General features: G+C 45.3%; 2 protein-coding genes across 5 annotated transcripts in view; one reads left to right on the forward strand and one right to left on the reverse strand.

Annotated features, from left to right (window-relative positions):
* Positions 1–3557, forward strand: part of CRBN (cereblon) — a 20442-nt gene extending 16885 nt beyond the window's left edge. Inside the window, exon 11 of the mRNA XM_081072098.1 lies at positions 1601–3557. Coding sequence (XP_080928224.1) covers positions 1601–1781 — 181 coding nt within the window. The 3' untranslated portion in view covers positions 1782–3557. The remainder of the gene's footprint in view (positions 1–1600) is intronic.
* Positions 1–21459, reverse strand: part of TRNT1 (tRNA nucleotidyl transferase 1) — a 23654-nt gene extending 2195 nt beyond the window's left edge. Inside the window, exons 1-8 of one of the 4 annotated variants that reach the window (XM_081072097.1) lie at positions 21410–21459; positions 20249–20416; positions 14983–15176; positions 11862–12000; positions 8168–8294; positions 5951–6144; positions 4851–5104; positions 4355–4641 (exon numbers count right to left, since the gene is read on the reverse strand). In XM_081072097.1, the coding sequence (XP_080928223.1) occupies positions 4384–4641; positions 4851–5104; positions 5951–6144; positions 8168–8294; positions 11862–12000; positions 14983–15176; positions 20249–20393 (1311 nt within the window). In that variant the 5' untranslated portion in view covers positions 20394–20416; positions 21410–21459 and the 3' untranslated portion in view covers positions 4355–4383. Of the gene's footprint in view, positions 1–3946; positions 4642–4850; positions 5105–5950; positions 6145–8167; positions 8295–11861; positions 12001–14982; positions 15177–20248; positions 20417–20492; positions 20639–21409 lie in introns of those variants that run through there. The other 3 variants (XM_081072095.1, XM_081072096.1, XM_081072094.1) reach the window with 3 other exon arrangements.
* Between the last annotated feature and the right edge of the window lie 6088 nt (positions 21460–27547).

A 27547-nucleotide genomic window follows, 5' to 3' on the forward strand; every position in this document is an offset into this window, starting at 1 on the left:
CTAGAATTATAATCAAAAGTAGACAGTAAAATGAATAATTATATTTAAATTCTTTTCATTTCATGCATGGCGCGAAACAGCTATTTTTGCGTCTCATTGAATGTAAAGTTGGGGAGAAAGGTGGGCAAGTGCTGTTATCTCAAAACCACTATACAGTTATCCCAAACGGACTGCATTTTCCTGTCAGCTTGCTCTGAAAATCACTGGTGTTATAACCAGTAGAGCTGTGTCTGACCCCTATTCTGTAACGTATAAAACCAGTGTGTCCCCGGCAGGACCGTTGCAGCCCCCTTTCCTTCTAGTTTGCCCAGTGGCCTCCAGGGTGATCCTGGGCCAGCAGCACCACCTGGGAGCTGCTTCTAGCCACACACACCCCCCCCGTCCCGCCATGTTATCTTCAAGAACCCTATGATTTGTCTTTTGTTCCAAATTCTGGGTCAGCCTGTACTTTTTCGGAAGCACACTGAGTGGGATTAGTGATTTTCCCCACTGTTCTGGACTTAGAACCATGTTGGCTGGATTGTCCAATCTTATTTGACACTCTTCTTAGTCCAGGACTAAAACTAGAATTACTTTGTTAATATAAAGACTAAATGTGGGATATGCCTAGGGAAAAAAGAAATGGTTGCAGTGACATGGTTTGGTTTATTTTCCTTGAGACCAGAAGTGCCATGGCTTATATTTCTGGTTAAATTAACTGACAAAATCATTCTTATTTTGGAAGGGTAGTTCTTCAATCTTAGATGAGAAATATGCTTATCTTCCCCCAATCCCAATTTTAGCTCACACAAAAGTGCACGTTTCTCCAGGGGCTGCTGCTTTCTCACGTGTCTGCTGTACAAAACAGACCAAAAAGCAGGTGCAACTTAGAACGTGCTTTTAAAAACCAGCAATTTGTGAGAAGGAATTCATATTAATAAGATCATACTTTTTTTTTCTTGGCATTGGAGAAAAAATGTAAACATAGCTTAAGAGAACAGTCAAGTAACTTATATTTTGTACAATTATTACATATAAAGACTGATGCCTTACCATTATAAAACGTGTCACCAGGGGTCAGAGCTGACTCAACAGCACCTCACACGTTTTGTGACGTCCACGGTGTCCCGTCCTCATAGGCCCGCTCAGCTCCTCCACACTCAGCCGACGGCTTGTGTTATGGACACAACCCATCTAATATTTGTTCCTCTTTTCCTGCTGCCTTCCCTGTTTCCCAGCATTCTTGTTTTCCAGGGAACCCTGCCTTCCGTGACTGTATTCAGGCTTAACTGGCTCTAGGACCCACTTGTCCGTCTTTCTGGTGGCCCAGGGTCCCCATAGGATTCCCCTCCAAGCACCATTATTTCAAATGAATCAGTCTTTTCTGGACAACTTTCTAAACTGCAACTTTTGCATCCGTGCAGAGTAACAGGGAAACATACAAATAAGAAAATCTGTTTATTCGGTTTGTTTCAGGGAACTGTATAGATCAAAGCTCAGTGTTTTTTCTCCTTGATCCTTAGAATTCGGTTCAGGGATCTGTCTTCATAACGGGTTTATAAATGAAGCTTGAGGCCCAGAAATGTGATTTCTTAGCTGATACCTTTCCTTAACTTTGTAGGTTTGCCTGGACTGTTGCCCAGTGTAAGATCTGTGCAAGTCATATTGGATGGAAATTTACAGCCACCAAAAAAGACATGTTACCTCAAAAATTTTGGGGTTTGACTCGATCTGCCCTGTTGCCCACAATCCCCGACACTGAAGATGAAATCAGCCCAGACAAGGTAGTGCTCTGCTTGTAAGCAGAAAGCAGATTATTTAGCAAGTTGGTATTCTAAAATCACACCTGCTTTGGAAACTACTGCTTTTGATGCCTACGTAAGTAAAAGGCCACCTTCCCCGGAAGGCTGCAGCTCTTAGCCAAATGAAATGGGAAGATTTAAATTAAAATGTACTGTTGAAGAGGATGAAAGCACTCTACTACACTTGGTTTTCAGGACTATCTCCTTCTGTGGCTCGGTGCCATTACCCTGTGGACTCTGATTCTGGTCGCATGTCACTGACGGGACATGGAGACCTCTCCGACAGTGAGCAGACTGTTTCACAAACACATCTGCCATTCCTAGGACGTGAGGCTAACCCTTTGACACTGACACACAGGCACTCCACACAGCAGGCAGGTCCCCAGCCAGGGTGCCACACTCCGTACGTGGCCCTTCAGGAAGCAGGCAGGCCACGCCGTTACTTCAAAAGGATTTGGTTCCTTTCAACTTTCAGTTCCTCTGAGACACTGATTTGTAAATTTTGAAAATACTAAAAAGTTAAAATATGCAGTTTGAGCCCCAGAATAAAGTTTTCATTGTCTTACATGTTTGTTAGTAAAAGAATAGTTTTCTGTGTATCCTCTGCCTGGTGTGTGTTTGAAACACAACACTGGTTATCCTGCTCCAAAGTTGAATTTGAGCCTAAACTACTGGGCAGCAGAGATGCTACAATGTGTTCCCTTCATACAGGCTAGCAGTGATACTGTATTTTCAGGCTGTTTTGTTCAGTGTAAATTCAAGAAAACCTATAAGTAAACTTTATGAGCAAAACTAAATTAAACATGTTCTTTGTTTCAACCATGTAAACTACTCATAAGCAGATAATTGAGGTATCAGGACTAACTTCTGAGGTAAAGTTCAAGATAGACTATTTGCCACCTACCTCTCTTTGCTTACACATTCGAGGGTTTATTGGCAGTTTTCCCATCTGTGTAACTATGGTTTTGATATTACTTCACTGCTTTAATAATTCACTGGAGAGAGTTCAACTAATCGGGTAAACGGACTGTTAAATTCCTTATGTTTTAATTTATCAATATTTTGTCTTTTACCAAACATGCAATAGTTTTGAATGCCTAGATTGAAAACATCAACTGAATATATCATGTTGCATATTTCTGTAAAGAGAGTAAACGAAAAGCCACTCGAGACTGCTGTTGATTCTTCCGCACACACCCCCTGACCCAAAACGCCACGACTGCACGTGTCCCGAAGCTCACTGACTACTGACGTAAGCTGGGGGGTTGTGTGACTGCTGGTGTCCTCTGAGTGGATCCCACAGCACCTCTTCACCTTGAAGCCTGAACCCCCTGCACTGAGGGAACATGGCTTTTACATTTGCCACTAAAAGATGTAATCTCAGAAGTGCTATGCTGTTCACTGACACTTGCAAATAAAACTTCCTAACGTGTGAAAACATGCACATAATACGATTTTCAAATGCTTTCCGCATGATCAAGCCAGACCACTGAAACAGCCAAGTCCGCATAGCGGGTGTTGTGTGACGTCAGCAGTACCCAACGGCATCGCTGTGATGCTTCCCAGTCACCTTAGTACTGCCTGGGAGCGGCAGTGCTCAGGCGCCCTTCCCGCTACACCGCCCGTAGCTCTGCTTTTCACACTTCTTAGCTGGGCTTTAATAGAAATATTGCTGTTTGCCCGTAGAACGCAAAGATGCCATGACTGGCTATGTGGAAAAAACTCAGTTACAAAGGGTCCGAATATAGCAGCTGAAATAAATGCTTTGTGCCATCAACTTGCCCACTGAAAGCATTCAGTGCTCAACTCCTTAAAGACCACATGGACAGGCCTGTTCGTGGGAGTTTTAATACAGGCCAAGTCCTTTTAACTAGTGAAAGAAATCAGCATTTCAGAGGGACAGGAGTATGTCACTGTGTATATGTGGCACGTGAAATACCATCAGATAGACACATCCGATTCCAGAGGAAATGTTACACCGGCTCGAGAGTAAGCCTCGGGCTAACGTGTCCCAGGCTGGCGCGCACAGTTAAGGAGACCGGGACGCCAGAGTGCAGGCTCAGCCTCATGCTAAGAGAGCTAGAACAAGTCTCGGTGTACGAAGGCCAGCGCCTGGGACACATCTGGTCCTCAAACTTTATGCAGGACATTTTATACAAGTCTGTCAATTGTTTTCAAGTACAAGTTTATTCTGGAATTCAAATAAGAACTAATACAGACAGTTGTATAAATGAACCCAATGAATTCAATTGCAAACACCAAGAAATAGTTTTTCTTCAAAACAGTTATTGCATTTTGAGATCAGTGTTACGACTGCCCTGTGCATACGAACACATGCGCACACACACACACACACACACACACAGAGGACTCGGCTCATCTCACAACTGGTCCACAAATACAAGGTGCAGTGGTATAAACCAGAGGCAGAGGCGGTGGCCTTCAGTTTAGAATCGAAAATGTAATGTCATCTCATACATTTCTGAAGACATCCTCTAAGCTGGCTTTCAGGCTGTTATGTATTCAAGTCTTAAATCTCACTAAGGGGGGGCAGGGCGGGAAGCCAGCCTTACCAGAAACGTCCTGCCCGTGCTGCCAGCTCTCATGGACTTGGGGGCTTCTTTATGTAACCCAGAAGTTCGTCTTTTTCCATCTGGTAACCACTTTTCTTCCACTGTTCTCGCAACTGCTGCAGTAGAGCCCCGATTTCTTTTCCTGAAGAAATGCCCACTTTTCTGATGTCGTGGCCACTCACAGGGAACGGGGGGACGGACCACTGCTGCATGTCCTTGAGGAGGCCGTGCTCACCTTGGTACTTGAGGAGCTCGCACACGCGCGTGCTGGCGTCAGGGTCCCTGCACTGAGTGCCAAACGCAAACAAACGTTTAGTCCCATCGCACATCAGAAAGCCCGCCGTCATCTCAGCTTAAATTAAATAGATGCTCGTGTGAGGCTGGCGTTTAAAATGAGCACAGTCCCCAAAATACACTGCGGGTCTTCGCACTGAGAAATCAGCTTCACGATTACAGAAGGCGACCTACACTCTGAGCAAGCCCAGTATGTACTTACGTCTATAACGAAGTCTTGATAGGGCTTCAACGGCTCCGAACTGTCCACTGCTTTAACCAGATCTCTCCTGTGTTTAACTATAAACAAACCGAGGTTTTTCTCTTCTTTCGAAATCTTCAATCGCAAATCCAATTTTGTGACATCATCTTGTGCTTTGAATAATGAGGCCAACAGAGTCATTGGCTTTGGTGAAAAACCTTCAACATTTTTACTGACTTTGTTAAATTCTTCCAAACTTCCATTAGCAGGTAAGCCTGTAAGGACAAAGCATTACCCCCCCCCCATTTTTACTGTGGATAAAGTTAACGAGAAGCATTCATATCCTAAACCCCCACTATCCTGGCACACACAGTGCCAGTCACAGTAGGTAAGACTAGGGTTGGTCCAGTCTGACGCTCCATCTCCCAGGGACCCACTGACACTGCCGCTGTCCTCTCCAGCTCACCCTCCACCCTGGGGGCAGTCCTAAAACGTCCCTGTCTCCATTAATTAACAAGCTGCATCAAGAGGGCAGAGGTGGCAGTGACGTGGCAGAAGACTCACAAGGGACAATCCAGTCGCAAACTCCTGACCACCCACTACTGACGACCACAGAGCAGCCACCCCTCCAGTAGTCTTGTCTTTATTTAAATACAGCCACCAAGTTCCCTAAAGTGAGACAGACTGTAAATCCCACTGTTCTTTCTGAAATTAATTATAATATTTACTGAGCAGTTTCTGTGCCTGTCCCTCTTCTAAGTGCTTTTTGTGTATTAGCTCACTGAATCCCTCCGCCCTGCGTCACAGGTGCCGGGATTTTCAGACCCCATTTTTAGATCAGAAACTAGCCCAAATCAGAGAGCTGATGAGTGGCAAAGCCTTACTCAAACCCACCTCGGGCTCCAGGGGCCACTTTGTACCACTCTCCCACGCTGTCCCTAAGTTGTCCCCTATCTGGTACCAAACTGTCCTACCCGTCCTCAAAGTGTAGCTTATTGTAAAATACGCTTTCTCCTTTTAGAATTCTTCAATTAAATTAGTCAAACATTTCTGCCTTACGAACTTTTAAACGAGGTATGTTTCACTGCCAAAAATGCAAACATTTCATGACTTGGCCTCACCTATGTAAGGGGCCACGTCGAGGTCGTAGATGAGGTGAATCAAATGATTTACATGGTTACCAACAAGAATTTTTTTCAGCTCGACCCAGATCCTCTCTCCTGATATTCCAGCCAAGCCTTGTGCATTTTCTGCAATCGCTTCCAGCGTCTCAGGATCGTGGTCACCAGGCTTATCTACAATTTTCCCATAAAACCTACAAAACAAAGTTCTCACAGTGGATTACCTCTGTGTTGGTGTATCGATCAGAAAAACCTACTTTTCATTCCTTAGGCACTGCCCACACATCCACTGGATCAGACACAACACAGAGTTAGTCAGGGGCAGGAGGGACCTTAGAAACCATCTGGTCAGTTCTCCACCTTCTCTTTCTACCCTGCTGAGAAAACCTGAGATCCAATGAAATATAAGTCACCTTCTTAAATTTGGCAAGAGCTGTAAACCCCCCTCACTGTCACTTCCAAATCACTGACACGCCCAGAATGGCCATCAAGTGCAGTTCCCAAACTGGTACTTACTGTAGGTGAATAAGACATTCTGGTAAAGCACCCAAATGAGGCGGGAATGCCAACCCGCAGCAAGACTAGCCCCTCAACCCGCCTGTCTACACATCGGGACCTTTTTTTAAAAAAAAACTTAAGCTTTTCTAGGACCCATCAGTTCCAAGCAGTTGTTTCAATCCAGTTGTGGAGGGCACAGCCCACACTGGCCCATGCGGGGACCGAACCGGCGACCCTGATGCCACGGGCATTGCGCTCCAACCGAGCCAACGGGCTGCCCCTGCACATCGGTACTTTTAAGGAACAATTTCAAATATGACAAATCAGTTGCTGACATTGAAGCTCATTGCATGGACTCAGAGCTGGAAGACTTACAGCAGCCGTTCAGTTCATCAGTATCTAAAGTAAACGGCTAAGTGACGATGGGTAACTCTCAGTCTATGTTCTAGCCTTTGTAAAAAGAGACTGTCTAGGGGCGGCCGGTGGGCTCAGTGGTTAGAGCAGTGCTCCTAACACCAACATCACCGGTTCGATTCCCACATGGGCCGGTGAGCTGCACCCTCCACAACTAGAGAGAAAACAATGACTTGACTTGGAGCTGATGGGTCTTGGAAAAACACACTGTTCCCCAATATTCCTCAATAAATGAAATTTAAAAAAACACACTGTCTACAAAGAGTCAAGTTTAAAGGAACAGCACTTGTTGACAAAACACGTAGGATGTTACAGGATAGTCTGAGAGTAATCCTAACCTGTGAAAAATTAATATTGACATAAACTAAGCAGGTAGCATAACTTCTAATAAGTTTGGGCCTGTGCAAGCACTCAAATATCTGTGTAATGAATGATCAGCATGGATTAGTAAACTGAAAAGAAAACTAGAAATTTAAAAAAATGATTTAAAGCTGAATCACATAAAAACCACAGAATAGAGTAAATATGTATATGTTTTGGGAATGAAAATACGAAGTATCTAAGTAATATCTCGTGTCATACAACAGCCCCCCCCTTATCTGAGGGGGTAGGTTCCAAGACCCCCAGTGAGTGCCTGAAACTGTAGAAAGTACCAAACTCTGTATGTACTCTGTTTTTCCCTATATATACACACCATTGATAAAGTTTACTTTATAAATTAGGCACAGTAAGAGATTAACAACGACTAATGATAAAATAGAACAATCATACACTACACTGTAATAAAAGTCATGTGAATGTGGTCTCTCTCGCTCTGTGATAACCCATCTGATAATGGAGACGGCTACTACCGTGTCTCTCCAAAAATAAGACCTAGCCGTACCATCAGCTCTAATGCGTTTTTAGGAGCAAAAATTAATATAAGACCTAGTCTTATTTTACTATAACATAAGACCGGGTCTTCATAATAATATATAATATAGCATATATAGGGGCTGGCCCGGTGGCGCAGGGGGTTAGAGCTCCGTGCTCCTAACTCCGAAGGCTGCGGGTTCGATTCCCACATGGGCCAGTGGGCTCTCAACAAAAAACAAAAAAATAAATAAAATATATTTAAAAAATATATATATATAGCATATATAATATATGCTATATTATATAAAATATATAATAATACAATGCCGAGTCTTATATTAATTTTTGCTCCTAAAGACGCATTACAGGTGATGGTCTGGCTAGGTCTTATTTTCGGAGAAACACAGTAATAACAATAAAAAACTGTCATTAATTTTTAAAAATTCTTACCTGAAATATCTTAAAATTCTAAGATAATCTTCTTGTATTCTCTGTTTAGCATGTCCAACAAATCTCACTTTCTTATTTTTTAAATCTTCATAACCATTAAAGTAGTCAAATAAAGTACCATCAAAACCTGTTCATTAGGAGAGGAGAAAATGACTATTAGCAAGTAACAATTGGAAAATAACGTGCATATCTATAATGGAATATTACTCAGCCATAAAACAGAATGAAATTTTGCCATCCACAGCAACGTGGATGGCACACTGAGGGCATTATGCTAAGTAAAGTCAGACAGAGAATGACAAATACCGTATGATCTCATTTATACGTGGAATCTGAACAAAAGCAACACACTACGCTTACAGATACAGAGAACAGACTAGTGGTTGTGTTGGGGGGTTGGACGAAATGGGTGAAGGGGCTCAAAAGGCACAAACTTCCAGTTAAACAGTAAACCAGTCCTGGAGACGTACTGTACACCATGGTGATGAGTTAATAATACTGTATTGCATATTTGAAAGTTGCTAAGAGAGCAGATGTTTAAGTTCTCATCACAAGAAGAAAAATTTAGTAACTATATGTGGTAACGGATGTCAACTAGACTTACTGTGATCATTTCACAATATACACAAGTGTCACACATTATGTTGTACACCTGAAATTAACATAACGTTGTATATCAAATATACCGCAATAAAAAATAGAGAAACTGGAAAAATACAGACATAAATAGCATTCATCTGTATCAGCTATTGACCGTAAGATAAAAATACAACAAAAGGCTTCATTTACAACAGCATACACTCAGAATAAACTAAACAGGAAATGTGCCAGTATGAACTAGGGAGGAGACAAGACACCAAACAGTGGATTGTCAAGTTAATTTGGAAAAATAGAACAGCCAGAGTAATCTGGGAAAAATAAATAAACAAGAATAATATAGGAAAATTAATAAATAAAAATAATGAACCACGGGGAAAAATTTAATAATCCTGGAATAGGGAAGACCTTACCAAATATATTTACCAGGAAAACAAAATAAAGCACACACACACAAAACACCAGAGCCTTCAAAAAAATTGTCAGTAAGTTCAACTACATAAAAAAATCAAATAACACCTGCATGGCAAAAGCCACCACAGAGCAAAGCATAACGTCAATGATACACACACAGAAGTCCCCAACGGCGTCAGTAGGTTCTGGGAGGTACAATGAAACCAATGCCCCCCCAGGCTAACTACACACACAAGGTGAGTGCCTATGGCATCTCATCACCTTACAACAAACTGGCCTTGAACAAAATGACATCATTCGAGGACCTATTGTACTGGGAAAAATGTATGTAAGTCAGTATCATAGAAACAAATGGCTGATTTCCATAACATACAAAAAGCTCTTCCAAATAAACAAAAAGGCTGTACAAATGGGAATATGAGCGGAAGACATACTCGGGTCAGGGGACTTCGTTAGGCAGCCTTTCACTCTGTGAATTCTGAACCATGTGAACCTAACACCCATTCCAAAAAATGTGGCAGACAAAAAATTTTCCACCATATGTTCTCATGTTAAGCGAAAAGAAAAATTGACAAAAACATTTTTAACATAAGGCACATAAAACCCCAGCTATTGATGACCAGATTCATCCCAGTCATCCTAGGACTTTCCTGATTCTAAAACTGAAAGTGGCGTGTCTCAGGAAATATGTCAGCCCAAGCCAACAGCCAGCCACCGTAGGGATGACGAAGGTAAAAGAGAAACAGAGGCACCGGCACCATTCAACCATTCTCATGGGGAGGGTCGTGATCCTCAGACACTTGATCTTCTGGCTTCCCAGAGAGGAAGCACAGAGCCACCTGTCAATTCAGTTGTTGGAACTTGAATGCTCTTTTGATTATCCTAAATGCAACAATACCAGTAAGCTCAGGTTTAACCCTTCCCAAGCCGTTTTGGTTTATGTGGCATTTTGATACGTACAGCAAATTTAAAAGGCTCCAGATTCAAAAAGAAAGAAAAAATGAAGAAAAAATCGTAGCTAAATAAAGACTAAAGTATGATTACAAAGTAACAAATAAATGTGGCCTATGTGTCTCAATGCTATTTCTTTTAATGAACAGACTTTTAACTGTCTCTGGTGAACAAGGAAATACTCAGGTCTTAATTTGGAGGAAAGAAAACAGGATTTGACAAAAGCAAAAATAAGCATTTGAGAAACAAAGTAACCATGAACACCAGAAGTAGGAATGGTTGGTTCATCCAATAGGGTTTGAGCCAACCCTGGACAGAAAAGTGCCGAAAAGTAAGATCAGTGAGTATCATATTGGTGTATGCTTTTGTTTCGCTCTGAATATCATTCTTTTAAAATATGATGAATAAAAATGAGAAAGTTGAGTTGCTGAGAACTAGGAAGTGGTTAAGAACATGACCTCCGGAGCCAGGCTGCTTAAGCTGGAATCCTAATTCTGCAATTTACGAGCTGCGTGACTTTCAGCAAATTACCGTGCACGAACCAGTGTCTGCTTCATAGGGCTGTCGGGAAGATTAAACGTTCGTGGCGTGCTTAGAACAGTGCTTGGAACATTAGAAGGGTCAGCAAGTATTGGAAAAGAGCAGTACCGGTAAGTTCAGCTTGCTTTCACAAACAGAATCTTGCAAAAGAATATTAGTGTCTCTCTTGTAGTTAAGCATGCTGATGAGAAGCCAGTCATGAGACTGGACAGACTGCACTCGCTGGAGGTTTAATTAAGCGACAATGATGTAAAGAGAAACCAGCAACTGGAGTCGGAGCACATCCCGGAGAGAAGACACGCCACCAACGGGGCACACTCTGGTCAGACTTCACTGCTCTGGAAACCGGGCTCAAACCGTGGCTTTCTGTGACTTGAGGCAAATTACTTAACAACCGAGTCGGTTTCCTTGTGACAAATGGGTTCTATCCGCTTCATGAAGCTCCTGTGAGAGCTGACAACCTGTAAGGTGTGACCACCGCTACAGCCTAGCAGGCACTCAGGATGTGACCTGCCATGGCTGTCATTAGCAACCCATCCCACTGTGGCCCGCGACCCTCTTCCCCGAGCCATGAAGCAGACCCATTACTCCATCCTTTCACTACGACTGTCTCTACTCGCTAAGTTACGATGCCGGATGCTTCATCCCTCTTTTCTAATCCAAAGTCTTAAACATAAAAGGCTTTTCTAAAATTAAAGTACAAAATATCCTGCTTCAATTATGTACCAAACCACTAACCTAATTCCCATCTGCTCCCATTAGGATTCTCACTGCTTTTGTTAACAAAACAATTACGCTGAGATGATAAATAGGCCTGCTCTTACACGCCAGCTTGACTGATTAAAGATGGCTCCCAAAATGCAACGTGTGGAAGCAGCTGAGGTCGAGTCTGGGCTCAGCGCAGACGGGGCGCACACACCACCGAGTGCTGTGGGCACCCAGAGAGGGGGACACGTCATGAAAGAGTGCAGAGGAAGCAGAGCGAAGCAGTGCACGTGTGTGTGTGCATGAGTGTGTGTGCGTGTGCGTGAGTGTGGATTTTCCTCACTTGAAATGTCAACATTTTCAGATGTGACCAGTAAGTTCACACTGACTGCAAGCTTTCAGGTTGCACAACATTTCCAGAACACAGGCTCTCCCTGAAAAGAAGGCCCTTAGACCAAATGAAAACATTATTTTCTCTCCATGTTACCTAAAAACATAGAATTTATGGTGAGATCTCTGCGTTCAGCATCTTTCTGCCAGTCAGTTGTGAATTCCACCTCAGCATGTCTTCCATCAGTGACGACATCAATCCGCAGTGTGGTGATTTCAAAGTTTTCTTCATGAAGCTGCAATTAAACATGTTTTTTTTTAAATTAGTTTTTAGCATCATTGGGTGGATTGGAAAACAAGTATGAGTCCTACCAGTTAGGCTTATCTTCCTTCTTTTCAAAGTCAACTAGTGCACATATAGAACAACACCCACAATACTCAAAGGTAGATCCAAAGAATCTTTTTATAATAAGCCCATCATAATTAAAAAAAAGATGAGTGTGACATACAAAAACAGCAACTCTGACCAGTGCTGTGGCAGAGGGAGGAGCCCTTGAAAGTGTTCCGGTTCTCCAATGTCAAACTGGGTAACTCTCTGATGCACCGTTTAATGGCTCCAGTTTGCAAAGAGCTGACCCGCAATGTACAGGGAGTCGGGCTGGGGCACAGGTGACAGGAAGAAACAGTTCACACATCCTACAACTCCTTCACTGGTGACAATCGGTGAAGTCAAAAGAGCGCGGCAGAAAGAGCCGAGGAGCTCCATGACAGTGACACACGAGCTGAGGCATGGACACGAGACAGGACCTGCACACAGGGCAGACGGGTGCACAGGCCGACAGACGGCGCACGTGCAGGACAGACCGGGTGCGCCCGAGGGGCAGACAGGTGTGCGCGCGAGGCACAGGGGGTGTGTGCGAGGGGCAGACGGGTGTGTGCACGAGGCAGATGGGGTGTGTGCGAGGGGCAGACGGGGTGTGTGCGAGGGGCAGACATGTGTGTGCCAGGGGCAGACGGGCTGCGTGTGAGGGGCAGACGGGCTGCGTGTGAGGGGCAGATAGGTGTGTGCGAGGGGCAGACGTGTGTGCGAGGGGAAGACAGGGTGCGTGTGAGGGGCAGACGGGGTGCATGTGTGGGAAAGCGCGCCTGACGGGCTGCACATGGCACTCAGGCCAAGCAGGAGCCGGGACCTCTCCACTGGGACCGGAAGCCACTAACGAGCACTGGAAGTCTGCTCCAGAATCCCTCTCAATCTCACACATACTCTTCCTAGAAACAAGCTAGAAACCACAACTCAGTTTGAGACACAAGTTATTTCTAAAGTCAAGAGGTAAGGAAAGGGTTTGAAATGTTAAGACTGCTTCAGATATATTATGAAACAATGAGAACCCCCAGAACGCCTCTCTCACCCAGAGAACCAGATATTATAAATCAGTGGAAAGGCTAACCTAAAAATAGCCACCGCTTCAAATATATGGTGATGGAAGGAGAACTGACTCTGGGTGGTGAACACACAATGGGATTTATAGACGATGTAATACAGAATTGTACACCTGAAATCTATGTAAATTTACTAACAATTGTCACCCCAATAAAATTAATTAAAAAAAAAAAAAATAGCCACCGCTTGGGGTACCAGATACAGGTGACCGTGGGAGGGAAGCAGCAGAACGAAAACATGGTTACCTGAAAAGCCTACACGACTGCCATGACTCCCATCCCTTCCCCACGTGGTGTTTTAAATGCTAAGAGCCGCCTTATTCTGACCTGGGTGTGGTGAGGATTGTGCTGAGCTCCCCATGACGATGCCTGCTGCACGGACACTGTTGGTCCCACGGCTGCTGGCTGGACTTCCCTCACAGCCCCGCAGCACAACTGTCCAGCACACTGGGCGACCGCCAAACGCAAGCGGAGAGCCAAACAACAGCCCCATGTAAGTAAGGCCAGAGGAAAGGCAGAAGCAGCCCAGAGGAAAGAAAGACATTGTCAAAAGAACTCCAAATGAGACCCTAAAGGAAGGAAGAGAAGATACTCATCTGCTGCAAGAACAGGAAGCTTTCCAAAGAAACATTCTAGGAAAGACCTCTGGAAAGTTTTGAAGACAGTGAAACTTGCAAACGTAATGGAAAGACTGAGTGATCAAGTTAAAGCAACCCCATGGGAAGTGAAATGAAAGGTGACAATATAACACAGGAGGAAAAGGTACAACCAGGTCAGCCCCGTGGTCCCCCGTTCGACGTCACGGGTCCCAAAGCGACGCGTCTAGTAAAGAGAATGCAGTCCGGAGAGGACACGAGAGGCCCATTGAGCGCCCTAGATAGAGAGCGAGGCGCTTCAGCTTGAAATGGAAAACGCCAGTGAGAGAAAGATCAGAGAGGCTTCCAAAAGGACAAGCAATTGGGTCGCAAACGCAGGAGCGGCCTGCCCAAGCTCAGATGGCCCTGGCAACGCCGGGACGTAGGACACAAAGCCTTCCATTTCTGAGTGAAAATGGTTCCCAGCCTCCAGTTCTACAGGCCACACAACCATCAGACCAGAATGAGGCTGAGATAAAATATGTCAGCCATGAGGGGAAGGCTCTCTCGCGTTTCAGACTAGGAAAACGAGGGCGTAAGCGAGAGAGAATACCCAATGGCATCCAGGAAACAGGCCATCTAGTGAGGAAGAGAACAGCGGAGTTGCCAGGAGCTGGTGCAGGGGACCCTGCGGGCAGGGCAGCAGCCGGCCCGACCGTCCAGGTGGCAGTAGACAGGCAGCCCCAGGTGAGGGCTCAGAACAGGAAGTGAGCTGAGAGGAACCTGCCCGTCTGACGGGGCTGCCATCGACGGGGCACCCGGAAAGCCACAGGCAAGGAAACTGCTATTAATCGCAGGGCAGAGATCCATGAGCACAGGAAACGCAGGCGGAACATGCACGGTCCGGCTGTGAAAAACAGCCATCGGCGTGGACCCTGAATACCGAGTTAGCTGAAAACCAGGGCACAGCCGTCCTGAGGCCGAGGGAGGGGAATCATGAGCTGGCGCGGAGGCCAAGTCACCTGCCTCTAGCGTCAGCAGATGCCACCTTCACACCGAGACTAACAACCAACACACGCAGCACAGAACGGCCTCTTGACAATGGGGCAGTGACAGTAAGTACCATAAAAATGACCTGAATGTGGTGTCGACAAAGGGTGTGGGTTTCCAGAGCGGGGTACAGAGGCTGTCATTTGCCTTTGATTAACCAGAAGACACGTGACATTTGTCAACGCACGGCGGCCATGCGGTCGCTCGCCTCACCCGGGCGGTGATGGTGCCGTGCTTCTCCCCCTTGTTGTTGATCATGCGCACGCCCGCCGCCTGAAACAGGCCCTTCATCTGGGCAGGGGTGGCCGTGGTGGCGAAGTCCACGTCCTGCGGCTTCACTCCGCTTAACAGATCCCGCACCGCTCCTCCCGCTATGCGCAGTTCGTGGTTCTCTTTGACGAACAGTTCTGAGACGAGAAAGAACACTTTGATTTCAATGTGTTTCCTCTAAGAAGCACAGAAGCACAAGTACAGGCTTTTCATCAGTCAGACAGCAGAGATCGCGTCACGGAGCGTTGTCACGTGAAAATCAGGAGAACCAGGCCCACAGAAAGGAAGTGACTGACCATAGTGGAATGCCGCTGACACCTGCGAGAAGCGGGACTTGCGCAATTTCTCTTTGCTGACTCCAAAGCTAATTCAGACCCCCACACTGCCCAAGGTCATCAGTGTAAGTCTGAATTATTACCAAAGAATCAAGTGACCAGTTCTTTCCTTCTCCAGGTTTGTGTGCACACTTTAGAAATGTGAAGTGTGTTCCAACATACTTCTCCGTGTGCAATGAAGTTGAAGCAATGTGTTCATGCTACATATCACACAGGACTCTGCCACAGCACTTACGATAAAGGTCACAGCTAAGAGTCCTTCACGAAATAATCTGCCTCCGATGTTTACAACCAACTCCTGTCTCTGCTCCTGAAAAGCCGTACGCAACGGGAACTCCTATGAGGGCATCGGCACAGGAGACCAGAGCTGACCCCTCTAAGCACAGGACAAAGCAAAGCTCACCTCAGGTACCCAGGCACCCACAGGGCGCCATATGGAGCTGGTGAGAAGGGCACCCAGGAACTGGCCTGGCATGCACGGCCCAGCGCTGGACTTGGGTTGGACGTGAACATCAGACAAGGCCTCTCTGTGACCGTGATGGGACAAGACACGTCGTCACCAGGTCTGAACAGACCCGACACGAACACTGCCCAGGTTACCAGCCTGTGACAGTTTATACGCAGGAATGCTCCTTACTTACCAGTTTCAGCCTCGCAGTGTTCTCACCTTCTTAGACCCAAGACCACGTGATACAAGCCCAGTCCTATCACAGTCCTTTCTAAAGCCCTGCCACTGAGACGCCCCCAGGTCCTCCATGGTCAGTGCTCCCCCCACACCCCTGCAGAGACCAACAGCCCAAGGAACTGTGTCCCTGGTGGTCTGGGGCTGAAGGCACTGACCCGACCATTCAATCACATGTGTCAGAGTTCTAGTGTCCCTTGTCACAACTCCAACTGTCATCTGCCATCGCTACCCCGGCCTCTTCTGCTGTCATCCTCCCCTACCTATTCTTTCCGAACCTTCCAGCCCCACTCTCTGCAGCTTCCCCAAAGTGACCTGCTAACAGCTGTTCCTTCCGCCACATTCTTGCCGTAACTAAAGGCTCTCCCACAGGCACTCGGCCTCCCCAATAAGCCTTCTCCAAGGGGAAGTGTTTACACTCCTTCAACGCCACATTTCCAATCAGGTCCCACTGATTAAACATCCCTACTAAGGGGTTCTCAATATGGGGTCCCTGGTCCCTTAAAATAAAAACCATGTATATCAGTCCACAGTTTTCATTACATTTAGAGGTCCTTGACCAAAAGGTTAAGGACTGCCAAACTACTTCTTGACGTTCCCTTCATGTGTCCCTGTCCAGGGCGTCTGAAGCTCCCTCCTGCTGAGTTCCAAGTGCCCTCATTTAGCTCCCTGCCTCCAGTGCCACAGCTCACCGCTGAAATCCAGCCTCTACGGTTCAGATACAGGGGCCTAAGTCAGTAGCAGAATGGCGCCACGTCACTGCCCTTCCAACGACTCTACTCAGGCAGTGAGTGTCCACAGGCCTGCACACCCAGCTGTCTCAGCCCTCACGGAGCTCTGCAGCCCTCTTCAGAGGTCCCCTCTGTACCTGTGCTCACGCTGCCACCTCACCTCACCTCAGCACCTTTCCTACTTATTTATGTAGCTGGGCAGCTGCTATCCACCGTCTCACTGCACAACCCACACTAAGATATTCCGCAGAGCAATCATTCATACTTGTGTGCGTGGGGGGCGAGGGGGCTGGCAAATACGAGTTTCATAAAATAAGACCCTTACTATACACCATGCAATCAATCTATTCTACCCTCTTTTCCTTCACCTTTTTTAATGCTCATCATGACCACGCACTGCGGGAAAAACTCTGATCCAGCTCTCCTTCACTCCTTTCTTGTGACCGACTGTAGGAAGCCTCTCCTGATGGTGGAGTTAAGTGAATTTATTCTAAGCTACTAGAGCAGGCCATCTTTATGGGTACTAATCATGTTGGAAGTACCTGTTCATGTCTTTAGCGTCGCCTACTTCACAGGGTAGAAAACCTCTCAGTCATCTGCACACAAAATTGGCTCACAATGGAACAGAACTGTGATATCCTAGCTTAATAAAAATAAAAAGTGGCTTCATTAGCAAGCATAGTTTTTGAAAAGGTTTTCTTCCTTCAAATCAAAATAGTATCTAAGAAACTATTTTGGAATGTAAAAAGTGGGCAAGTTTTACTTCCATCTGAACCTGCTTTAACAGGATGAAGCAGGTCAAGACAGAATGCATAGATAACCACTGTTTTAAGATTCTCACGCTGGCTCCACTAAAATAAAATGTAAGGTCAAAGTCACGCCATAAGTGAACTGCAATACAGGAAAAGAGACCCAGAACTCAAAGCAAGCTACTCACCACTTTCATTAGCCCTATGGAAATCGGTAACTATTTCCAAAAACCTCACACTTCTAATATTTTAATACAACTGAGAAGACATATGTATGTGCCTGTGTGAAAGAATAGTCATAAAAACTGAGAAAGGCATGATTTTAAACTGACCTAAAACAGCAGGGATTATCAAGCTTTAAGACTCCTTTTTTCCTCAATTACTGACGCCTTCAATCTTCCAGAAACAGGCATACATTCCACCTTCCAACACATTTTGTAAACTACATACGTACTCAGTGAAACTAACACTTAATGCAACTAAACTTAATTGTAAAGTGAGGCCTAGGACTCAAGAAAAGCAGAATCTCATCATTCAAACCGTGTTAATTTGCTTCAACTGCCACATTTGAGAGAAGCTGTTGTTAACTATTCTCATCAGCAACCAAAAGACCACGACATGAATGTGTCAGAAAACTTGGATAACTGTCTCCAATCTTCTAAATTGTATGTTACGTTTCATTAACTTCTTCCCTTTACGATTTTGAATTTTGAGTGTTGGAGGTGGGGGACGGACAGTGCGTGTGAAGTGTAAGCGGGAAGCCCACTACATGGCATGGCTGTCACCACCTGAAAACAGTCTGTTCTCCAGCGTTTGCAGGAGTGGTCAGCTGTTCCTACGGTCCCAAATGCGAATGGGATGACTTTCTGACATCACATACACTGAGCACTGTCACCCAGCAGTGAGTATGGATGACACCCAAGTGGCCACAGCAGCTCTGGCTCATCCACTAACCATGTGGCAAAAATCATTACATTTGGAACTTCAGTCTCATACATAGACCCATAGGTCCCATCTGCCAGTCTTCCAGGACATGACCTTGGGCGCAAGTACTACCTCTACCTTACCATCCTACTTAGTTTCTAACTGCCTGAGCACTTCACTGCCAAGGTGGAGAAACTGCCGCTCTTGAAGTCAGGGGTAGTAAGCCCCTGTTAACCAGTAAGCCACTGTTAAAAGATGTCAGATCTGTAGTAACCAATATCCAGAGCCTTGTTTCCAACAGGAAAGCGCAAAAGGATGTAAACTCGGCCCCCGAGAGCTAACTACCGATGACATCCAATCATTGGCACCTTTCTTCCAAGACGCCTCTTGCAACTGAAGATGAAGATTGGGAGACAGGAAAGCAGCAGCTCAAATTCCAGCCCGAGGTGGAGCCGCGAGATCCATGCTTTTCAAACGGTAACCACATGTGGTTACTGGGCACGTGAAAAGGGACGAGCCTGAATTGCGATGGTCTGCACAGGCTCAGCACCAGGTACCAGCCTTACAAGGAAGGAAGGTGTGAAATAGCCCATGAACAATTTGTACACAAATGTGATATTAGAAAGGTATATTAGATACAGTGGATTGATATGTACTAAAAAATAATTATTAAAATTTCACCCACTTCTTTTTACCTTTTTAATACGGTTACTAGAAGTTTAGGGTGCTTATGTGACTCATACTATGTGTATTTCCACTGGGCAGTGAGTTTCTAGTATTTTCCACTGTCTAATTAAAAATCAGTGAAGCATCAAGTGTAGGCCATCTATTTCAAGACGAGGTGAAGAACCTGTAAGAATCAAGTTCTGGACCATTACCCTGATCTAATTTCAAGAAGAGAAAAGCAGCTGTAGTAATATGTGCACACAAGCAAAGCTATTTTTAGAAAGTGATTCCTCCACCTTCTGTGCTTCAGAATTAGGGAGTAGCATTTTCATAAAAACGTACAAATTCCCAATCAGCTCGAGGGTGGCTCTCTGGCATCTGTACGTTTTAAAAGCTCTCCAGGTGACTCCGATGGACAGCCAGGGTTGCAAACCACTGTGTAGGTCCTGTTTCCACATACATACACCTTATTTCTGAGGTGCCACTAAAACACCCCTTGCTTTGAAATGCGGCTGGGTGGCTGTTTCTGCAAGAGCAGTCGCTGAGACTGAGGGCAGCATAAGGAAGGACAGAACTGGAGAGCATGATGGAGCTGCTATTGGCAGGACTCCGCTGAAGCCACTTCCTGTGTGCCTTCCAGGTAAGGTGTGCATGTGCATTAATGGAGGTGATGCCCATTCCCTTCTGTCTCCAGTTCTCAGAAAGCACTTCCACTCAGAGAGGAAACACAGCTTAGTGCTTACAAGCTGGGTCCTGAAATCAGACTGAACGAGTTCAAAGCCCATCTCCAGGTGGTAGCTATACAAGCGCTGGTGAAGCATTTCACATTCCTAAGCCTGTTTCCTCATCCACAAAGCCAAACATCCCTACTCATTAGGTTCGGGGGCCCAGTCGCGCACTCTATGTAAGCACTTGGCATAGCATACAGAAAAGCCGGGCTTTGGAGTGCAGTCATGTCTTGCCTCCTGTGACTCGGCGAGTGTCGGATTACACACAGTAGGCCTTTCTTTCGTTCCCTAAGAAACCACCCAAAACCGTGAACGCTGGCTCATACACGTTAACCCTCTGCTTCTCCACTGGCACAGGCTTCCTTTAAAGCATGGAAAGGCATCCGTCTCTCACCTGTCAGACCCTTCAGTCCTTCGGTAAAAAGGGACTGGAATTCTGGAGACTGCACCTTCATTGTAAAGAGACACTGCTTTAGAAGGCAGAGTCTGCTCCAACCGCAGTGCAGCAGGGGCCGCGAGGGGGGCAGGCACGTCAGCATCTGGGACGTCCCCAACCGCACATCTAGGAGACAAACGGCGAGGAAGTGACGGGAAAGAAGAGATACACCGCGGTTTTATTTATCAACTCAGACACTCACCCGCAGTTCGGGTGGCAAACAAGTGACAAGCCATGGGATAATGACGGCTCCGTCTGCGCCCGCAGGTGCCGGGTTTACTCCCGAAGCACCGACTACTGTGCTGGTGGACAGCATTTCGGGGTCACTGGACTCCCCTGGGAGGCGGCTTTCAGTGGAAGTGCGTGGGGTACGGGGCTGCCCAAACAGTGGTTCTGCACCGCAAGCGCCGCTCCGGCTTCGCTGGAACACGCGGTCTCCTCCAGGACGCGTCCCCGGTGCGTGCACGTCCCCTCCGCCCCCACCCGCACAGGACACCCCAGGCCACGGGTGTTTGCTAGGCTTCGGGAACGGGGGACTTCCCCGACGTGGCTGCGCCGGGTCCTCGCTCGTTTCCCCCATCCAGCTGTCCCCCGAGTCCCACGCACACCCTGCCCTCGGTTCTCCATCGTCACCCCGTCCGCCACTTGCGGTGACCTCCGAGAGGCGGCAGCAGCGGCCCCCACGGACGCCGCCGAAGAACCGCCCCTTTCCTGGGACGGCGGCCGGGCGCGGCGCGGCCCACGGGGCGAGCGCCCCCCCAGCCCCGCCCGGACCACGGCCTTCGGCGTCTGCCAGCCGCGCCCGCACTCGGAAAGCCCCGGGACCGGCCCGGAAGGGGCGTGCGCCGCCCCCACACCAGGTCCTGCACCAAGTCTCCGGGAGGGAAGCTGCCCGGGGAGGCCCGACGGCTCGGCCGCTGATCGGCCGGGATGTGGCGGGACGCGGCCCGCGGCCTCCCCGTGGGGCTCCGGCCCCCGCGCTGCGGAACGTCTCACCGCCCCGGAACTCGGCCCGCCGGCCCCGAGGGCCGACCCGCACGGGGAGGCCTGGCCGCTTGTGACTCTCCCACGGACCCAGCCCGCTGCGCGCGCCCGCTCGCCCCCCACGCGCCAGCTCACCGCCCAAGGCCGCCGTGGCCGCCGCGTGCACTTCCGGGCGGCGACGATGTGACGTCACAGATGCGCGCCGGCCGGCGGCCAATGGGAAGCGGCAGCAGGACGTGGGCGGGGCCCGGCTGCCCACTCTGTCCCTCCCACCCGGCCTGGCCGCGGCGAGCTGCCGAGCGCCGTCTCCTGGCCTTTCCGAGGCCCGCGCGGACCACCCCGCCACCTGGGAACCCTGGTGACCAGGGACCGTTTATTTTAATTACTTCTCAGCGCACCTCTGGCTTGCCCTGATGTGGTCATCTGCATTGCCTACCTGTGTGACCTTGGACCAGGGACACTGTCTGCCTCTGTAAAACGAGGCTGTTACCACCTCTCCCTGGGGGCTGCAGACTTCAAGGTGTTCCCCCCAGCACCGAGGAATAGTGCTCAGTGAATGCTCATTTGTTATTGTTGCCTGCTCGCGGATTGGCACTCGACTGGTATTATTCTATACCCTAATGTCCGCACGGGGAGAACGGAATTTGTAAAATACTCAGAATCGGAGACACAGTGTGTTCCAGACACCCGATTGATAAATGTAAGCCCTGCGGCCCGTTGAAATGACTGGGCTGTTTTACGTTCCCGCCTGGTTTGACTAACCATTGCCTTTCTTGGTCTGGAGGCTTTTGCAGTTGCACTTGCATTTGACTGGGTTCTTTCATTTTTCCCAGGACAGAAAGGAGTGAGGAAGATGGCAAAGGAATGGGAGTGAGAATACAGCCCTAAATCCTGAAAATGGACAACTTCCAAGACCTTTTACCGATTATCTTAAAATATAAAATAAAATCTGCCTCTCCTAATGTCTGTGTTTTCATGGTTTTTTTTTAAAGTGTAATCTTTCCAATGTAACTTTGTATTGCTTAATTTCCCTAGAAAAATTTGTGTGTCCTCATAATTCTGTGGCTTCCAATGATCAGACCCAGTATCATCAGGGGTGTTCAGCACCCCATTTTGAGAAACACAGGACTGGCTTTCCAAGCTGCCATTCAGAGACACAGCATTGATTCCATCCAACTTAACACAGTAACTACATCTTAACTACATCTATCCTAACTAGACTGACCAAGAAAAAATACAGAGAATTCAGTGTAAAAGAGTATATCGCTACAGACATTAACAGGATAATAGCAGGCATTATGGACAATTTTACACCATCCAATCTGACATTGTAGATGAAATGGACAAATTCTTTGAAAAATACAATTTATCAGAACTGAAACAGGATGAAATTTTAGAATCTGAATAGCCCTTTATTATTAAGGAAATTGAATTTTGTTCAGCAAAGTTCCTACAAAGATAATTCCAGGCCCAGATGGTTTCAGTGGTCAAATTTATCAACCACTTAAGGAAGAAATAACACCAATCTTGCACAATTTTTGTTCAGAAAAGGGAACACATTTCCTCCCATTTGTGGCCAGCGTAACACTGATTACAGCTCTGAAACAAATATTACCCAAAAATGTACAAATCAATATCCACATAAACATAGAAACAAATACCTTTAGTAAACTATTAGCAAATTGAATCCAGCAAGTTGGATTAATCAAGTTGAGTTCATTCCAAGAATGCAAGGTGGATTTAACATTTCAAAGCTAATCAGTTATTTGACGTATTAACAGATCAATAAAGGAAAACTATGTAATCATCCCAATGGATGCAGAAAAAGCACTTAAAATTCAATGCCCATTCATGATAAAAAGTCAGAAAATTAAGATTAGAAGACTTTCTCAATCTGGTAAAGAGAATCTATGAAAAATATACAGCTAATATAGTTAATAGTAAAATACTGACCACTTTTTTTCCTAACCTCAGCAATAAGACAAGGATGCTGAGTCTCAGTGTTTCCTTTCAACATTTTGCCCTAGTTCATAACCATTAACAAGTCAAGAATAAGAAATAAAAGATGTCACAATTGGGAAGGAAGCGAAACTTTCTTTGTTTTCAGATGACACGATGGTTTACATAGAAATCATAGGAATCAACAAAAACCATTAGAACTAATAAGTGAATTTGGCAAAATCTTAGGATTCAAGGTTAATATATAAAAATCTATTGTGTTTTTATGTAGTAACAGCAAATAGTTACAAATAAATTCTGATCGCTAGAATTGTATTGATACACATATAGATATGTATATTACATTAATGTAGAAATAAATGTAACAAAAGAAGCTATATGGTTGGTAACCAAGTATATATAAAGATATTCAATATCATCAGTCGTTAGGAACATGCAAATTAAAACCACATTAGAATATTGAAACCCATTAGAATATTTTAATGAAAAATCCGGGGCTGGCATGGATGTGGAGAAAAGAGAACCCTGTTTTGCACACTTTGGGTGGGATTGTAAATTAGTGCAGCCAATATGGAAAACAGTATGGAGGTTCCTCAAAAAATTAAAAATAGAGCAGTCATGGGACCTAGCAATTCTACTCCTCGGTATTTATCCAAAGAAAACAAAAACACTAATTCGAAAAGGTATATGCACCCCCATGTTCATTGAAGCATCATTTTCAATAGCCAAGATATGGAAACAACCTGAGCGTCCATCAGTAGATGAACAGATAAAGAAAGATATAGTACATAGTACAATGCAATATTATTCAGCAATAAAAAAGGATGAAATCTTGACATTTGCAACAACAGGGATGAACTAGAGGGGGTTACGGTAAGTGAAATAAGTCACATAGAGAACAACAAATACCAAATGATCTCACTTATATGTAGATTCTAAGAAACTAAATAAATTAATCAAAACAGAAACAAGTCCGTAGATAAAGAGAACAAACTGATGTTTGCCAATGGGGAGGGAAAGGGGGATGGGAGAGAAAAAAGCCTGACAATATCAAGTGCTGGTGATGATGGGGACCAACTGGAACTCTCACGCATTGTTGAAGAGACTACAAACTGTTGCGACCACTTTGGAAAACAGTTTGGTGATTTCTGCTAGTTATGTATGCACTTAACACATGACCCAAAAATCCTAATACTAGTACCTGAGAGAAATGAAAACATGTTCACACTAAAAATGCATGTGAATGGTTACATTGGCTTTATCAATAACCACCCGAACCTGAAAGGAAGCCAAATTTTCTCCAACAAGTGAATGGATAAGTACACTGTAGTAATTCAGTGCTATTCAGCAATATAGAAGAATGAACTACTGGTATCCACAATGACATGTCTAAATCTCAAGTCAAGAAAACCAGACTCAAGAGGCTACAAACAAAATAATGCTGTTTATATGACATCCTGAAAAATGCAAAACTAGAAAGACAGAACAGATCCGTCGTTTCTAGGAACTGGAGTTTGAGGGAGGGGGTCACTACAAAGGGGCATGAGAGAATTTTGAGGTGTGATGAAATGCTTCTATGTCTTGATAATGGTGGTGATTACATCACAGTGTGTGTGTGTATTTGTCAAAACACATGGAACAGCACACTAAAAAGGGTAAACTTTCCTGCCTGTAAATTATACCTCAATAAACCTGATTAAAATAGTCTTTCTATATGTTAGAAGAAAAAAACAACAACTAGAACATGAAGATTTTAAAAATATATCTCAAAAGGCTCTCAAGGAATGCTTATTCAAATGAATTCAGTTAGTAAAACATTTACATATCAGGTTAGGATGAAGTACTTTGAGGCCATTAAACTAAAGGAGAAAAGAACCCTGTAGCTAGAACACCTGACTCCCTGCCCCAGTATATTAGTGAGGACCGCCAAAACAGTCCAGGAGTCCTCTCTCCTCCACCCAAGATGCTCTTTATGTACACCCATCCTAAGGGAAATAAAACTTGACCTGCAAAGGAACTGACATTCACAACACAGAAACCCTGCAGGAAGTATTATTCTCTTTGTGGAGCACACACCCAAAAGTAAATACCAAGAACAGAGAGCACGGTTAGGGTCGGGCAGGTTTCCACTACACTGGAAACACCAGAGCCACAAGTACCATGTTTCCCCGAAAATAAGACCAGGTCTTATATTAAGGTTTGCTCCACAAGACCCATTAGGGCTTATGTTCAGGGGATGTCATCCTGAAAAATCATGCTAGGGCTTATTTTCCGGGAAACACGGTAGGAGTTGTGAAGGTAACACTGTTTCCATTCATTCATTCAGTCAGTCAGTCAGTCAGTCAGTCAGTCAGTCAGTCAATCATCAAATGTTTGTTTAGTGTCTACTCTGTACCAATGGCATGTGCGAATACTCACAATAATGATAAGGCTACCTAACAATTTATATTGTGCTTAGAATGGTGCCAAGCATTTTATTAACTCATTAATGCTTAACCAATGCCCAATGAGTTATTTTTCCAATGAGGAAACTGAGGCACAGAGAGGTTAATTTGTTGAAGTTCACAAACTAGACATTGTCAAACCCAGACATTCTAACTCAAAACCACCACTGCATCCTGCTAGCCAGGGGCCCAGTCACTCAGGGCTGGGCACGCCTCCTGAGACATCTGGATTTTATTTTAATGGTCATACTGACATTACAAGTTTTTTAGCGGGAGGGTTTCATAAATGCATCTGTGTTTCATGGGATCAGTCTGGTTGCAGCATGGAGAATGAGTTGGAGAGGCACGGTGTGTGGATTTATTATCCCACGGTTCTGGAGATCAGGAATCTAAAATAGGTCCACAGGGCAGGTTGCTTCTGTGGGCTTTTGGGAGAATCTGTTCTTTTGTCTTTTACAGCTTTTAGAGGGTCCCTTCCTTCACCTTCAAAGCCAGCCGCACATCATCAGCATATCATCATTCCTCTCTGACCCTCCTGCCATCCTCTTATAAAGATCTTTGTGATTCCATCGGGCCCCCTGGATAATCCAGAATAATCTTCCCATCGAAATCCCTCACTTGAATCATACCCACAAGGCAAGGGAACATGTTCACAGGCTCTGGGAATTTGGGGGGCCATGATTCAGCCTGCTGCAATGCCCAAGTGTGTGCTTAATGATTTGGGGATGGGAGGACACGGGAACACCAAGGATTATGATGCTGCAAGACAATCGATTGGTCAACTTGGGACATTAACTGCGTCGACCTTAATGCTGAATACTTGCTCCATTTTCTTTTCCTTCCTGGGTTTTGAGCAGATGGTTTGATTTCAAGTGAAAATAGAGTGATACCCCTCAGATCCGTGCTCCCCACCCCTCCTGTGAGCACCTCATTCCAGGAGACTGTGGCATAAACTATCCTTAATATATCAATGCTCCCAGGAGCATCTGCATTTTAAAATAGGACAGAGAAGGGAGAATAATGCTTCACATAAAGATATGAGTTTATAATGATAGCTTATTAGGCCCCTTGGGGAAGATATGTGAGGCAATATTTAGACAAGTCAGACAAAACATAATTATGACCTAATTTGAATGTTCTGCAATTTTGGTGTGGAGATGGCTGTCTCCTCAAACCCGTCACCCACCCGCCTTTAGTTCTTTGTAAGTGATACTGAGTAATTTGTCTAAAAGAACTAATTCTCTTTCAGGAATGTAGTCTATCTTTGAAACAACAAAAAGTACCTGTTTGAAGAAAAAGTCATTCACTCGTTTTGTTCTCATAAAAGTTTAATAGAAGCCAACTAAAGTTTAAGATCCCCCAGAGGACAAATAAAGATATTTCTCAGCAAAGGTAGAATCACAATTTTCATTGGTGCTGGGGGATTTACCACACAAATGCAATTTTATTTTACATTTAAAAGAGGTAAGTAAATAGACAAATCAATTTCAGCTGTTCTGAAATTTCATACTGGGTCATTAATTTTAAAAGGTGGGACTTCAATAGTAGTTAAAAGAATAGGAGCCCAAGGGTAAAGACTGAGAACAATCACCTTCAAAATTCTGACTTATCAGCAGCCTCCAATCAGAGCAAGAATTGTCTAACCCAACTTCCTGTGGTGTTCTGCACTGCATGTTTTACCTTTAAATACAGGCTCCTGTGGAATTCCCTACCGTGTCAACTCAACTCTTTCTTTCTTAAAGCTGGATCTTCTGATGGATTCTGACAAAACCAAGGTAGGTAAATTTAAGGCCTGACCTCACAGCTAGTGGGGGAGACAGAGATATAAACATAATGTTCAGTATAGTACAAAAATAAAATAAAGACATGC

The sequence above is a fragment of the Rhinolophus hipposideros genome (genome assembly GCF_964194185.1).
Source record: "Rhinolophus hipposideros genome assembly, chromosome: 14".
Classification (NCBI taxonomy): Eukaryota; Metazoa; Chordata; class Mammalia; order Chiroptera; family Rhinolophidae; genus Rhinolophus; species Rhinolophus hipposideros.